We start from the raw sequence: 16,260 nt of genomic DNA on the forward strand, positions 1-16,260 counted from the left end.
TCTTTCTAATACATGTTCTAAGTATTTGATTCATTTACAACTCCGACTCAGACAAGGTAAGTGACTCATGTTGTAACTGACGTCAGACGCCGGAGATTTTGGCAGAAACTTTAAGCGAATGGTAGCTTAGAATTGAACAAATTCCTTTAAGCTTCAGTATTACCAAATACACTTATCAGTTGTCTTATAACTAACAACATTTGTCTAAATCATCTCCAACACCCTGGAGAACAACGGGGAGAGTTTAGAGGCTCTCCAAGATTACATCGATCAGTGCTTCCAGGACCTCGTGATGAAGAAGGCCCAGAGTGCAGCTTCCCCGGCCAAGTCTGAGACGCCGTCATCGAAAAGATGTCGCCTGGCAGATTCCCCCGGCACAACATCGCCAGCCAGCAAAGATATTGTCGATATCCTAGAGTCAATCGACAAGGCTGCAAGGCTGTCCTTGGTGGAGATTCTACACCAGGAATTTAAATGCTTGCGAGAATCCCTGGAGTTCAGTCAGCAGCAGGTGGAAACGCTCGCTGCTGAAAATGCCACGCTAAGGGAGTCGTTAAATGTCTCACTGACAATGTTACCCAGCTCAACAGAGAAAATAAAAATAAAACATTTTCAGTGAGACATTTGACGACTTCCTGACAAAAGGTCTTTTGTCTTGTACAGCTGCTGTTATTGTGTATATATTTATTTATATTTCTTCATACATTCTTATATAGTTCTATATTGTGTATTTTGTTGTACAGTTATTTTATTTTCAACTTTAATTTATATATTTTATCTTATTCTCCCAGTTAAATTTACCCTTCATTCTAATTTGTGTTGTACAGTTATTTCATTTTTAACCTTAATTTATATTTTATTCCTTCCTAGTTAAATTTACCCTTTTTAATTTTTCATATTTATTTCCTATCTTATTCATAGCCTTTTCCTTTTTTGTTTTCTTTAGGTCACGAGCAGTTGTCCAAGCATTTCACTACATATCGTACTGTGTATGACTGTGTACGTGACAAATAAAATTTGAATTTTTTGAATTTGAATTTTGCTTTATTACTTATTCAGGTTGTGTATCATGTTTTTTAAAACACAACTTAGTTACTAATTACTTTTCAAAATAAGTAATCAGTAAAGTAACAGGAGTAGTTTTTTTGGAGAAGTAATCAGTAATTAGTTACTAATTACTTTTTTCCAGTAACTTGACTAACACTGATTCACCGGGCAGTTTTCCACACTCTCTGGAAAACCTTCACTTGTTCCAAAATGCCTCAGACAGACACTACAAACAGCGATGGGCTCCCACATAAGTTTCTTCTACTGGACATCTGCACACCTGAAGTCTCACGCATCACATATTCCAGATCGGTCGGTCATGACGCTCTCATACTTTTTTCCATCTTGTGCTTTACTTGTTTTTCTTATTGTTCACATTGCAGTAGAGAAGACAGAGGGTAAGCACCTTCTTCTGTGACTTGCTTACATGTAGCATCCCTCTTCCTCACAACTGCGTGCAGACACACAAGCAGGAAACAGATACATATCTGTATACAAATGAACTGTTAGCACCTGCATCCACAGTAGTCCTGTCAGTTGGTTTCCTCTCTTCGACTCTACCTGTGTGTGTCTGCTTACTCTACATTATATGTTAGTTACATTTGTTTAAAATAGATGTAGTCACTCTTCACATTAAAGCAATAAAATAAAACTGTTACCTGAAGAGAATTAAATTATGAGTGTTAGCTGAAAAGCTCTGCAGATAAATAAACACATTTTTATAGCAGCATAGATGTTATAACTAAAACCAGATTTCCCTAAATGCAAAAAAATTTGCTTAACGTGTTTGACTCGTGTTGACACGTGTTGTTCAGCACCTGATCTTATCTGTGGTCCTGCAGATTTCTGAGTGGGTATAAAAGCTGGCTTTCCTGGAGAACTCACTGATTAAACAAACAGCTGGAATCGGTGAAGAGCACGGCCTCTGTCACTGAGAGGAAGACAGCTCAGCACCAGGCAGACTGTAAGTCACTTCATCCTGAATGTTTCACCACATTTTATACTCGTGTCTGTTCACACGTGCTGCTTCTGCTGTACAAGTCCAACCTTACTGATTTGTTTTGTTTTACATGATTTTCATGGCATTATATTTCTTTTATTCAGATAATCTCAAACTGTTTAGTTTATCGAGGCTATTTTTAACATTTTTATTCAATTCTATTTATCCCAAATATTCAGTTAAGTAAATATATTGGATATTTTCTTAATTCCATTCAATTTTATGTGATATCATTTTGTGTATCACAGTGCGAAACCCTAAAAACTAAACTCAAACAACAATCGGTCATTTTATCTTTAAAGCATTCAAACACATTTCCAGAATGATGATGAAGATCTGTGCCATCCTACTTCTGTTTGTGGGTAAGTGTAAGAAAATAACCACAAATCATTCTGTGTGCAGGAGATGGATTTGAAATTTGGTGTTAATGTAAATTGTATCCATCATTAACCCTCTGAATCAGCCTCAGTCAACACACAGATTTCAAGCTCGACTGCAACCACAGGGGCTCCAACAGCAACCACAGCTGCTACAACAGCAACCACAGGGGCTCCAACAACAACCACAGCTGCTACAACAGCAACCACAGGGGCTCCAACAACAACCACAGGGGCTCCAACAACAACCACAGGGGATCCAACAGCAACCACAGCTGCTACAACAGCAACCACAGGGGCTCCAACAACAACCACAGCTGCTACAACAACAACCACAGCTGCTACAACAGCAACCACAGGGGCTCCAACAACAACCACAGCTGCTACAACAGCAACCACAGGGGCTACAACAACAACCACAGGGGCTACAACAGCAACCACAGCTGCTACAACAACAACCACAGCTGCTACAACAGCAACCACAGCTGCTACAACAGCAACCACAGGGGCTCCAACAACAACCACAGGGGCTCCAACAGCAACCACAGCTGCTACAACAGCAACCACAGCTGCTACAACAGCAACTACAACTGCAGCAACAACTACAGCTGCTCCAAACACAACTACAACTGCAGCAACAACAGCCACAACTGCAGCAACAACAACTACAACTGCTCCAAACACAACTACAACTGCAACAACAACTACAACTGCTCCAAACACAACTACAACTGCAGCAACTGCAGCAACAACAACTACAACTGCAACAACAACTACAACTGCTCCAAACACAACTACAACAGCCACAACTGCAGCAACAACAACTACAACTGCTCCAAACACAACTACAACTGCAGCAACTGCAGCAACAACAGCCACAACTGCAGCAACAACAACTACAACTGCTCCAAACACAACTACAACTGCAGCAACAACAGCCACAACTACAACTGCAGCAACAACTACAGCTGCTCCAACAACAACTATAACTGCAGCAACAACAACCACAACTGCAGCAACTGCAGCAACAACAACTGCTCCAACAACAACCACAGCTGCTACAACAACAACCACAGCTGCTACAACAGCAACCACAGGGGCTCCAACAACAACCACAGCTGCTACAACAGCAACCACAGGGGCTACAACAGCAACCACAGGGGCTACAACAACAACCACAGCTGCTACAACAGCAACCACAGGGGCTACAACAACAACCACAGGGGCTACAACAACAACCACAGCTGCTACAACAGCAACCACAGGGGCTACAACAACAACCACAGCTGCTACAACAGCAACTACAGCTGCCAAAGCGGCTACAGCTGTAAATGAAATCAGCCTGACTTCTGTCATAGTGACAGTCATAGCTGCTGCACTTGTATAAAGAGATTCATCAGTCTGGCCTGATCTGTGGAGCCCAGTGAAATACGGTAGATTTTTATGAGGTATATCATTATTTCATTTTCTCATCACATGTTTGTTCACATATTTTTTAAACAACATCAAAGTAATGAAGTGCTGAAAAACACAACAATAATATTAATAATTAATAATAATAACAACAACGACAATAATAATAATAATAATTTTCATGAACCCAGTTGTGAGAACCGCAGCAGGGTTTCTGCAGGGCAGGGAAACCAAACTAACAAACTAAATTACAATGTCAATGCAAAAGCTCGTTTTGAGTCAAAGAAAGTGGAACGAGGGAGGTTGAAGTCCCCTCAGCCTGCCTGTCAGCACATCTGAGAGCGGCTAAACGGTCCAGCCAGCTTTATATGTAGAAGAGGGCCGAAGCAGAGTTTGGAGTGTGCACAGCATCTTTATTTTTAATCACAGCTAAATCAAAGTATAAGTATATGAAGAAGAAATGAATGTGAGAAATGAGTTAGAGTGTTGGAAAAGTCTGTCCTGATGTGTGAATTTTGTGTGCCTGGACCTCATTAATCTTTGAACTTAGCACAGTAGTGTCTGAGAGCGGTGAAGAACATATAATCTATAATAATCACTCAGGCTGAATAATGTGTGTGTGTTTGAAAGAGAAGTCACTCATCTGAAATAATGTCTGACTTTTTAAATGTGTGGTTGAACATGAAGTCAAGTATACTGATATGGGACTGAATGTTCATATGTGATGGGATTTCCTGTGTTAAGAATAACAGGGCCAGCATTAGCTCTGAGTAGGTTAATTAGATGAGTATAATTCAGGTCATTTGATTCTGTTTTCATTATTATTTGATTCTGCTTTTGCTTTGCTCCTGCTAAACTGCAGTTAAAGTCGAAATTGTGGGTGTCTCCTGTTTAACTCTGTGAAACAGTAAAGGTCAAAATCTGAGTATTAAAGTACATTAAATGGCTCTTACAGGTTAGTCCTTTAAACGTAACAGATCCTTGGGTCTGTTACTTTTAACAGACAGACTTCCAATGTTTGGTCGCCTCTGGCTTTATAGTGTGTGGAATTAAAGAAATTATTTTACAGCTACAATATATCCTGAAGCATTAACATTGGATTAAGATGGTTATTAAACCTGCTGGCTTTACATTAACCTTTTATTACAGGTGCAGCCATAATAATTGTATACACACATTGCATTTTGTGCTTATTAAAGAGTTAAAGCTCAGTCAATTAAGGAAAGGTCATAAGCCTCGTTCGGCGCGATGTCTGGACGATCTATTGTGTAAGTGACTTGGAGCTATAGAAGGTTAAAACTGCATACACGCTTACAAAACACATATAGTCCATATAATCTAGAAACAGGCCTGAAACTATTCAGCAACCTGTGGCGTTTGAGTTTGCTTAGTAACAGGTGACAGAAGATGTGTCAAAAAGAAGACCCTGGGGATCTTCAGGGCCTGGATTCATCGCCATATATGGACGAAGATGCTAGGGAGGGGAACTTCGGTGTCTGCATTTATCTCTTAAAATTGACCATTGTCTGTAAAAAATGCAAAAAATGTTCTTAAGATGCAAATAATGTTCTTGGAAACCTTGTCAAACCCTGACATTATAAAAGCAATTGCTTTTTGGGTGGAGATCTATGCTGATTGTGTGCAGTATCCATCTCCCCGCGCGTGTGTTCAATAAAATTGTTTGACCAGACTCTTCGGGACCAGTGTTATTTTGTTTTCCTCCTCAATATTTTCGAGTTCGGGACAAGTACGAGTTTGGACAAGAGATTGAAGCTGGGCCATGCTGGGCTTAATTTAATTTATTAATTCAAAATTCGTCAGTTTAAATGAATTCTGAATTTCACTGCAGGCCTGTCACTTGTCACCTTTTACACCACTGAAGGCGTAAAAGGTGGAAGAAGTCGCTTTTAGCACTTTGGTGGTCATTTTCCCGTGTTCTTCTTTTGTGATTCAGTTTCAGTTATTGCTGCATCTTTAAAATAAAGTTCTCTTAAAATCCCACGAGTATGGTATGTTTGATTTGTTATTATTTTTAGTTTAAGTTGTTTGTGTTTTAAAACACATAAAACGTGTGTGGTTGCCGAGTCTGGGATTGGGGCTGCGCTGCAATACGCAAACCTGCCGTTTGGGGCACTACCGCCGCAAAGCGGTGTGCAGCTTTACCGGGAGCCGCAGAAGAAGAAGGGAAAAAATGGCCGCGGCTAATGTTAGGTAGCTTATGACTGTCGAAAAATGTTTCGTTCCTGATATTTTTGGCCGCTGTAGTTTTGTACCGAGGCTCCGTGACAACGTAAGACCCCTCCGCCGACATCGTAAAGACTGTGGCGGGAAGCCGAGCCCCGCTGCGCGCTGTTCGTAGCGGTCTAGTGGCTCCGTGTCTGTGCAGCGGTGCCAGCTGCCGTCACTTAAACGTCAGGTGAGTTTCTTCTTCCCTCTTTTTCGTCCTTTTCAGTGCGCGTCGACGGATGTAAAGCGTTTGGCTGTTAAATCCGCAAAACTGAGTCAAAGTTCGCAAACTTTGGAGTGTTCGGTCCCTGCAGGAAGTTTGAAGGCTGGCAGCTGTTGGTGAGTTCCTCTTGTGGGAACTAAAAATAAGCTGTGGTTCTCAGCAGAGACCGCGGGGCTGCTGTGAAGTTACATGGTTTTGTTTTCAGAATAAATCCGGTGCCTTTGTAATCATTTAAAAACTGAAGAAATCCAAAAAGCTGAGAACATGCGAAGAAAGCCGAGATGCTTACACATGCAAGCGTGAATAAGATCACGGCCACACCGAATCAAAGCCGTTATTCTTCTCACACATCAAATGTTGCACATCATCCTGCAGAAAAAAGCTGTGTAGTGAAGAGACCCGGCAGACTGCACCGGAAACGGATCCGGATTTAGCAGGGATCATTTTTGTTTATTATACAGCGAGATTAACTCGTGACACACATCTGCACGGCTCTGTCGCCACGTTTGAATTGGTTTCGTGCACAATACACTTGTAACTTTCAGTGTTTTTCCTTCTTTCCAATAAACCATTCAACTACATGAAACCGTGTTTTTTTCAGCGCATCATACACTCGAGGTTTTAGAAACCACCACTCCTTTTATGTTATTTCACAGCGAGCAGATATTTAACACGTATATTACAGTTGTCTTCGCTCAGTGACTGGTTTTAGTCTTGACAGTCCACATTGCTGGCATTGCATCTTTCAACATGTTTGTGGGTAGATTTGAATGCTTCAGCTGCAACTGCAACATGTGAGGTGGATATGCTCCTGATGACTGATGAGACTGAATTCAAATGTTTGTTGCTGTACGAGTTCATACATTTAAAACAGGTTGAGTTATTCTGCCAGCCCAGCATGTGGAGGTATTGCTCTTAAAATAATTATATATGCATGTCTTCATGTGGATTTCTTTGTGTTTTTATTTTGAGTCTGTAAAAAAGTTAATTATTTTTGACACATGACGAGAACATCTGATTGTGTTTTCTCTCCTGTCTCTCAGTGAGGATTGATTGGGGGGGAGCGCAGCCATGGCAGCTCCGGTAAACATCCAGGCTCCCAGTAAGACCTGGGAGCTGAGTCTGTACGAGCTGCACAGGAGCCCTCAGGTAAAGCTGTCTGTGTGCCCAGCAGCTCGCTGCAAAATAGAGGCAGTGTCTTAGGAAACTGTGAGGAAATTATTTGTGATGTTTGCTGAAGGGTAAATGAGTTTGTAAGCTTTGTTCCCATTGCCAGAGCAGAGGGAATAGAAAATAAACAGCTCGGCTAAAAGGACCAACTGTGATGTAGCAGAAATGAAGAACCGCAAATGTTCTCACACGTTTGGTATGTTCAGGAGGCCATCGTGGACGGGACGGAGGTAGCCGTGTCTCCTCGCTCTCTGCACAGCGAGCTCATGTGTCCCATCTGTCTGGACATGCTGAAGAACACCATGACCACCAAAGAGTGTCTGCACCGCTTCTGCTCAGACTGCATCGTCACCGCGCTGCGATCTGGGTGAGCGCGAGCTGCCAGTGTACCTGATTCACGATCGCCGTGTTCACACAGCTTGTTTTGGCCAATTATAAATAATTCGGAGATAAATTTTTAAGGGACTTTGGATGAGTTGTTTTCTGCGGTGGAAATGCTGCCGCTGTCCCTAACGAGAACAAATGCGTCGCGGTAACGTTTGTGTAGCTGAATGTGTTCACTGACTGATTTTAAATGTGGCACATTTCTGCAAAAGCCGATTATTCAGTGATTACGAAGCTTCAGGCCGTTTTTCCCTGTGCAGGAACAAGGAGTGTCCGACCTGCAGGAAGAAGCTGGTTTCTAGACGTTCGCTGCGCAGAGACTCAAACTTCGACGCGCTGATCTCGAAGATCTACCCGAGTCGCGATGAGTATGAAGCCCACCAACGCCGCGTCCTCGAGCGACTCAACCGGCTGCACAACAAGGAGGCGCTGAGCTCCAGCATCGAGGAGGGGCTCCGGCAGCAGGCCCGCTACAGGTCCGAGAGGTGACACGGATCAGTTCTATGATTTCACGCTCCTGCGCTCGAGAGAGCGCCGCGGATCCTCCTGAATACGGCGTAGCATTCAGGCAGGATACAGAGCCGCACTCCCGACAGATGCTGCGCTTCTTTAGCCTGCATGCCGCTTTGCAACCCACCCTCTCCCCAGCTCCTCCTTTTCTTGCTGTTCCTGACTTAATAACACCGCTGCTGTTATGACAACTGACCACACCCTGTAAGTTTAAGCCCCTCCCCTCTGAATGATAATTACTGTTGTATGTGTTTACCTTGGGGCTGCAGGAATCACCGAGTGAAGAAGCCCACTCAGGAGAGTGATAACACCACCTACAGTGGTGGGGAGGACAATGGGGACTCCCGTTCACACCTCTCCCACGACTCCGCCCCCTCACACACGCCACACCCCTGTGGTCATACCCCTCCGGAGGCCGGGCCGAGCCGCAAGCGGCCACGTCCATCTGATGATGGCTCGGGACCCGAGGTGGACAGCGGGAGCCCGACTCCCCCGCTGAGACGCCACAAAGAGGGGCTGTCCTCCGAGATCGAGCTGGTGTTCAGACCACACCCACAGCTGGTCCACGCCCAGGACTACAACCAGACGAGGTTAGACCTTTTCTGAAGTAGCTGAACAAACATTTTATACTGAAAATGTGAATCATGGCAGAGATGGCAGAGACCAAAAACAGCTAAAACCTGGGAAATGACTAGAAATCAGTAAAAATGTGTGAATAAGAACGAACATGTGTGAAGTGGTGAGCCTGTCCCCGAGTGGCCAGACAATTCAGAAAACGTTTAATTTGTCAGAGGTAGAGCACATCGCCATCATCTGCCTTTCCCTTGTCAGATATGTGAAGACAACAGCTAATGCTACGGTGGACCATCTGTCCAAGTACCTCGCACTGCGCATCGCTCTGGAGGACCGACGGCCCGAGAATGAACCCGAGGACCGAGGGCGAGAGGAGGCAGGACGAGAAGAGGCGCGAGCCGAGGGGGTGGGAGGTGAAAACGGAGGGATGGCAGGAAGCGGCGAGGGGACGAGTCTGAGCAACGTCAGCGAGAAGCAGTACACCATCTACATCCTGACGAGGGGAGGCCAGTTCTCTGTGAGTGACGGCTGAACACGAGTCCTGTTTTATTCAAGCTGCATTAACCTTCTGTGTTCATGGATGAGTTTGTTATCTTTACAGACTGATGTGCACGTTCGCTCCTTGAAAAGATGCCTTAGATTAAAAAAATACATATAAATCAGTGGAAGTTTGAAGTCTTCTCATTTTAAATTTGCGTCCCAGAAACTGCGGCTCGTTCATTCAGTGTTCACCTCTGGTAAGCAAAAGTTTAAGACCACTTCAAAAATGGCAACAAATCCAATTTTGCATGTTTGGATCTTAACGAGGTTCCAAGTAGAGCTTCAAAGTGCAACAACAACAAATGGGAGTGAGACGAAACAGTTTTTATTGGAAAACTTTTATTTTACAGCTTTTTTGTTTGGGACTGTATTACAGTGAGTGTGTCTAGGGCTTTTATTGTGAAAACCCAGGACAGAAAGTGGGCAAGTCTTTGCGTAGTGCAGTCAGGCTGGTTCCTGGTGTGATTTTGTTGTACGATGGAGGAAATCTGGACTGATCGATTCCATTAGAAGCTTTTTTGTGATCTGACCTTTATGCTCATCCTTCCTCTCAGACCCTAAACGGCTCGCTGACTCTGGAGTTGGTGAACGAGAAGTACTGGAAGGTCAGGAAGCCTCTGGAGCTGTACTACGCCCCCACCAAAGAGCAGCAGCAGCCCCAGCAGCAGCAGCCTCCTACCCCACAGAGGGAGGCCTGAGGGGGAGCGGTGGACTGCTTTCCAACGTGGCTCTTCGATTTCTCTTCTGTTTTTTATGATAAGTTAGTTCAGCTGCCACAGTTTCACAGAAAACCTGCGTCATGTTTTTCTTAGTTTACTGTTATTAATGGGGATCTCTTCATCTCCTCACTGAACTGGCTGTAACATGTGAGCTGATTCTGCAGCAGACAAACTGATCTGAGAGTCTACAGAGTGAAACTAAAGCAGCAGCTGCTGGAGTCCAGCTGTTTTTGATGCTTTCAAGTCAGCCGTGTGTGCTGGACAAAGCCAGATGTTCTCCATGCTTCTCTAACATGCAGACGCGACGTGTCAGTGAGCAGCTGCAGCAGCTTCCTCATAGCTACATGTCTGCGGTGCCAAAATAAAAGCACCAATTCAAAATGTGGCTATTAAAAAAGATGCATTTTCTTTTCTTTTTGCAGAAATGACCAAAACAGAACTTTGGAAACTACAAAATCTGATAAACTAGTTTAAAAGAGAGCCGTCTTTATGGACGCCCATTTTCAGTGGGAAAAATAAGTCTTAAATATTTTTGGAGTCAATTTTGTGAAAGTGTTTCCAGATGGAAATGTTCAGGGTTTATCTGTCAGAAGCTTCTTTTTTTAAATAGAAGACCAACTTTGGGATCAAACTTGTGTTTTTCTCAGTGTCGCCTCCACCCCACTCCCACTCCGCTTTTAAAACCAGGTGAAAGTATAAAACTCATCTTCTCATGCACCTCCGGCTGTTTTTTAATTTATTCTGTTTTTTAGATTTGTCGGTGGAAGCCAGTCGTGTCGAGCTGTGTAGTCGTGTCAGAAAAAGGTCGCTGGGCTGGTAGCTTTATTTTCACGAGGTCGTTTCGCGGCACTGACCCTCGAGGCGGCACTGACCCTCGAGACGTCACAGTGGACTGCTGCTCGATGGTCCTCCGTGATGGTGGATTTACCAAATGAAATCAGACAAATGATAATTAAACATTTGCCACTTTCTCTAGAAGAGCTCCGAGGCTTCGAAAAGGCTTTTAGTTCATCTTCTTTTCTACAAACTGGTGAATTAAAAACAGTCGCAGCGACTCGTCGGCCGGTTTCATCTCTGAAATCTTCATAGCGTCTTCCGGCTTTAGCGCTGTGGGACAGCTCTGCACTAAAAACAAGCAGCTCCTCATTTAGCGTGCACACTCAGTGGAACCTGTTGCTCGAGGTTATCGTAGCGGTCAGGATGGACTTTATTCTCCCTGCTGTTACAGCAGCGGCGCTTCTGAATGCAGAGATGAGGCAGCAGTTTTCTGAAACATTTCCTTAATAAAAAGTTGTACACAGATGTTTAAAAGCCCATATTTTGCTAGTCTTGAATGTTTACGTCGTCTACAGATGCAGCTGTGCAGCAACACGTTTCAAACACTGGCATGAAAAAGCGTTTTTCACGAGCCCGCTCGGGTCCTGCTGCTTCAAGCCTTTGCTCCACTTCCTACGCACTTTAAACCTCCTGCAGCCATATCATTTCCCCACATCTCAGTTTCTGTGGGATGTGTCTATATTAGAATGAAGCAATATTTCATTTCTGATGTGTGATACTGTCTTTCCTCCTGTCATCAATGCAGCACAATAAACTGTTGGACTCGATCTCCAGCTTCTGTTTTTGTGTCCAAGTGTAACCAACCCGCCTGGGCTCAGAAATATTAGACAAAACAAAGGTCTGCACAGCGGCGCATCCACCTGTGCATCACTACAGGGTATCGACTAAAGCTCAGCTGTTCTAACGGGCTTCTCTATCCTGGTTTCATTCTGTACAATGAAGGCTGCTGCTCTGAACCTGCCTCTGAGGCAAAGCAGGGAAATAAGTTTTGTCTGAAGTGCAGATGTATTCAGTGTACTCCGAGCACTCGTGTCCGTGTCACTGGGCCTTTTACTCCTGATCCATTTCCCCTGCTGAGCAGCTCCATCTGTACTAACAGCCTCAAATATCAGATTTCTGTTTGAAATCCTGCAGAACATGTTCAGCTGTGCACTGCAACATTTAAATACAACATTAAAACTGCTTCACCGAGGTCCACCGAGACGCCACGTCCCTTCAAAATAAATCACCAAGGAGCTCCCAGCGGTGTGTTGGTGAGAGAAGTAAAGCAGCACAGGGGACGAGAACATTTTGTGAACTGTGGTGCTTTATTGAAACAAAGGGAAGCGGGGCAGTTTACTTCTTCTTGGACACGCCGACGGTGCGACCACGACGGCCGGTGGTCTTGGTGTGCTGACCGCGCACACGCAGACTGCAGGGAGAGAGACAAACCAGGTTAGGACGTCTGTAACAAAGGACTGAACAACATAGTTGAGGATTTCATTTGTTTTTAAAGGCTTTTATCAGACCGACTGCTCCACGTTGGAAACGTGCTTCAGCTTAAAGACAAACTTATAACCTCTCCACCATCAGGAAACTCAAACATCTGCTTCAGGAACATAAACAGGATGTTTAACTGGTCTGTAAATCAGCAGGACAACATGCATCACAATGTTTGAGCCCATTATTAACCTCCTAGGACCCGGCATCCACATATCCGGACGTCACGTTTTGGGTTGTCTAGACCAAAATACTAAATTTTGCTCCACAAGGGCCACCTAGGAGGACATTAAACTGCCTCCGTTTTATCAAAATTAAAAACGAATGTCTTTATATGTGGCTCTCGTTGTTTTTAGAAACAAAAATTGGGTAAAAAAAGCATTTTTTTTAGACCGTTGGTGCAGAAGTCGCTGCATCTGTGCTCTACAGTCACACGACTTTAGCCTGTTAGTGTGGACGCACGCAGAGGCGGCACCAGCGTTTCTGAGCTCACAGTTCAAGTTTTTCAGGACAGGCTCACTCTGCAGACGCCTCGTTTACTCAAGTGTGACACAAACGTTCATGAAGTCTCTGAACTCTGCAGGACGTGTCCCGCTCACAGATGTGTGCAGACTCGGGTAAACGGAGGACGCGTCGATGCAGAGCCTTCTCACAGCAGTGTGAATGAATACAAGGACCGAGCTCTTACCCCCAGAAGTGCCTGAGACCACGGTGAGCCCTGATCTTCTTCAGCCTCTCCAGATCTTCTCTCAACTTGTTATCCAGGCTGTTGGCGAGGACCTGAAATCAGACACAGAGATGGTCACGGGGTGCCTCGAACTAGCTCGTCCAATCAAATACCTTGGTGTGAACCTCGTTCAGGTTTGAGCCAAAAATTGACTTTATCATTTAGATTCTTGGAAGACAAAGCAGCAGCTGCGATCACCCACCTGGCTGTATTTGCCGTCCTTCACGTCCTTCTGCCTGTTGAGGAACCAGTCTGGGATTTTGTACTGGCGAGGATTCTGCATGATGGTCACCACACGCTCGACCTGACAACCAAGCAGCTCCGGTTACTACGCAAGGAAACTGAATATGGTGATCGACAGGAAAGGATCTAATGAAGCGTTTATGTCTGGGAGACTGACGCCGTCTGCCTACAATGTGACGCCCGAGGAAACATCTGCTGCCTTACGTCAAAGTCAGGACAAACTTCATCTAGGAATCAATAAAATATTTTGATCCTGATGTGAAGCAAAATGCTCTGCAGACAGAAAAGTCCACCGAGCAGCCTCAGCTAAACCAATGATGTCTTTGATGATTACGTCACTCTGCACCCCTTTGAGACGGGAGGTGCTTCTTTACCCCCTAGTTTGTCTAAATGTGTAAAAACTGGAGCACTGCAGTGGCAGATACACACGGCACGGTGTGACCACCTTCTGCACAGGTGTGCCAACTAGGGCGGGGCTATATCATACCGTTCACGGTAACACCGGTGTAATGCTGGGCAACGATAAGAAAATGAAATATCACGATAGAATATGGGTGAAACGCGCCTTTGTTTACATACGCACATGGCGGCGACGCAGAACGAGAAGAGCAAAAGTGGATCGTTGACTGAAACAGATGAACCTGGACTGGTTTGTAAAAATGCTGCAGCTTCACTGGTGTGGAACTGGTTCAGCACAACAAAGCACTATTTCTGGTAGCGCATGCTAGCGGGCCGTCGTTATTACCGTGTTGTTTGGATAATACGGTGCACTTAAAATCAACCCTTTGATTTTTCTGAAAGTCGACAGAGCCCCTTATAATCCCGTGTGCCTTATGTATGAACTCTGGTTGTGTTTACTGACCTCGAAACGATTTTATGTGCACGGCGCTCGAAAATCTGTCAAATGTTTCAGTACGACTTTGCTGAGCTACGAAGCCGCACCGCTTGATGGATTGTCGGAGCATTACGGCTGTCGTAGGCGGAGCCTCGTGGAGTGATACGTACTGTGCTTCAACATAATATTACCGTATTGTGTGTGTATAACCTCTTTTTAAGTTGTGTGGATGTTATACATGGTTATGCTGAGGATGTGTCGGCCAATTTCCACTGGAAATGCCTTTTGGTTAAACTGTCAGCGAGGAATTTGCATTTGCACTTTAAATTTTTATATAACTTTAATGCAGATAAACAGCTGCTTGTTTAAGTGAAAATACATTGATGGTTTTTTTTTTTTTTTTGCACTAATAAAGTTGTGGAGTTGTAAAGTATTTTGTCTAGTGTCAATTATATCGTCAGTTATATCGTTACCGCGAATTTTCAAATGTATATGGTGATAAATATTTTTGGTCATATCGCCCTGCTCTAGTGCCAACGTTAACCTGCTGCTGGTAGCCACACTTACTCCTCCGACTTGTGAGTACCGTTCGTCACAGAACAAAGTGCCGTCTCTTTGCCTTCATGCAATAAAACAAGACGCTGCTCTGAGGACGATTGAAATATTTCTATAGCCTCAGAGACCGGCCTGCAGAGGGCCGACCCTCCAAACGCTTCACAAATCAATACTCGTGATACTTGTTGCCCAGATTCAGAACCACCACTAAAGCTCCAGTGACAAAATCTCCTGACAACACAAAAGCATCACAAGTCGCCGTTTTCATTCAAAGCTCTGAACAATCCTCACCTCCTCCTCAGTCAGCTCTCCGGCCCTCTTGTTCAGGTCGATGTCGGCTTTCCTCAGGACAACATGAGCGTAACGTCTGCCAACACCCTGAGAAGAGACAAAGTGTTAACAACACGCCGACAATCACAAAAAACACAGCGCAACTGATGTGATGATGAAAAACAGTTGCAACAAGCGGCACAGTCTCAGGGAGGAGCTCACCTTGATGGCAGTGATGGCGAAGGCGATCTTCCTCCTGCCATCAATGTTCGTGTTCAGGACACGAAGAATGTGCTGGAACTTCTCAGGGATGACCAGAGACTGAGACGCAGAGGGAAACAAAGTGAGTCACACACAGCAACATGTAGTTTCTGCAAAGATCATGCAGTAATACACATACATGTTTACAAGCTTCACGCTGTATGTATCTTTATATGTTAACCTATATATTTGCACAGTGTGCTAGAGGTTCATGAGGATTTCTCTTAGTTCAGCCCCGTTAGCCCAAACAGATCGACTGCTGCGGCTCTGAACAGCTTCAGCTTTGTTCAAAAACATCCCAGCAGTACTTCGACTATTTTAAATACTGTGTATTTACATCAGAGTACTTCCAGCTCCCGGCCAGGGTCCACCAACATGCTTGGCGAGGCTAAAGCCTGTTAGCTCTGAGGGGTAACCGCCTCGAACTATGACTGCTTCTTAAAGTTTGAAGCAGCACAGAGTCTCCATCCACAGCTACGAGTGCCAGCAGCAGACGCCGGGCATGTGGACGCTTTATAACCGGGAGGGAAAAACGAAGTTAACTGTTGGCGCTCGTCGACACAGCTCCACTCACATCCCACAGCAAACTGCGCTAAAACGTCAAATTACCAGCCATAAACTGAAAATTCCGCACCAGCCCACTCAAGTAGGCTGTGGAGGATTTATCGGATGTATAAATGTGACAAACAAGCGCGACTAAAGTTGGATGATCGCGGATTTCTGAGACATTTCAGTCCGACAGAAAAGACACTCACCATCTTGGAAGCAGGTTCCGTGCGAAGAGGAAGCCGCAAGCCTCTCGCGAGAGTTTGACCCCTTCGGGGAACGGAAGTTGGTCCGTCACTATCGAGTCGTCCGACTGGAAAAAAAA

The 16,260-nt window shown here is 44.6% G+C and overlaps 3 protein-coding genes across 4 annotated transcripts; 2 read left to right on the forward strand and 1 right to left on the reverse strand.

Moving 5' to 3' along the window:
- Nucleotides 1–292: 292 nt before the first annotated feature.
- On the forward strand, nucleotides 293–5,833 carry LOC146682330 (uncharacterized). The gene is made up of 3 exons (XM_085446926.1): nucleotides 293–573; nucleotides 2,350–2,409; nucleotides 2,511–5,833. The coding sequence occupies exons 1-3, from the start codon at nucleotides 293–295 to the stop codon at nucleotides 3,757–3,759; spliced, it is 1,590 nt and encodes a 529-aa protein (XP_085303052.1). The 3' UTR covers nucleotides 3,760–5,833.
- A 153-nt stretch (nucleotides 5,834–5,986) lies between these two features.
- LOC146682331 (E3 ubiquitin-protein ligase RING2-A-like) lies at nucleotides 5,987–11,786 on the forward strand. 2 transcript variants are annotated; one of them, XM_085446403.1, is made up of 7 exons: nucleotides 5,987–6,253; nucleotides 7,330–7,435; nucleotides 7,663–7,823; nucleotides 8,101–8,325; nucleotides 8,620–8,940; nucleotides 9,182–9,440; nucleotides 10,018–11,786. In XM_085446403.1, the coding sequence occupies exons 2-7, from the start codon at nucleotides 7,358–7,360 to the stop codon at nucleotides 10,159–10,161; spliced, it is 1,188 nt and encodes a 395-aa protein (XP_085302529.1). In that variant the 5' UTR covers nucleotides 5,987–6,253; nucleotides 7,330–7,357; the 3' UTR covers nucleotides 10,162–11,786. The 2 variants fall into 2 exon arrangements, with proteins under 2 accessions (XP_085302529.1, XP_085302530.1); XM_085446404.1 differs by having other exon boundaries at nucleotides 5,988–6,253; nucleotides 8,101–8,316.
- Nucleotides 11,787–12,307: 521 nt separating this feature from the next.
- Nucleotides 12,308–16,229, reverse strand: rps18 (ribosomal protein S18). Its single transcript, XM_085446411.1, has 6 exons — nucleotides 16,145–16,229; nucleotides 15,351–15,449; nucleotides 15,150–15,236; nucleotides 13,428–13,529; nucleotides 13,187–13,278; nucleotides 12,308–12,430 (listed from the first exon to the last, which is right to left on the reverse strand). Exons 1-6 carry the CDS (start codon nucleotides 16,145–16,147, stop codon nucleotides 12,355–12,357), a joined length of 459 nt encoding a protein of 152 aa, XP_085302537.1. The 5' UTR covers nucleotides 16,148–16,229; the 3' UTR covers nucleotides 12,308–12,354.
- Between the last annotated feature and the right edge of the window lie 31 nt (nucleotides 16,230–16,260).

This window comes from Copadichromis virginalis, linkage group LG22 (assembly GCF_057382275.1).
Source record: "Copadichromis virginalis isolate Kocher_CV1m ecotype Utaka linkage group LG22, C_Virginalis_male_GT1.1, whole genome shotgun sequence".
Lineage (NCBI taxonomy): Eukaryota > Metazoa > Chordata > Actinopteri > Cichliformes > Cichlidae > Copadichromis > Copadichromis virginalis.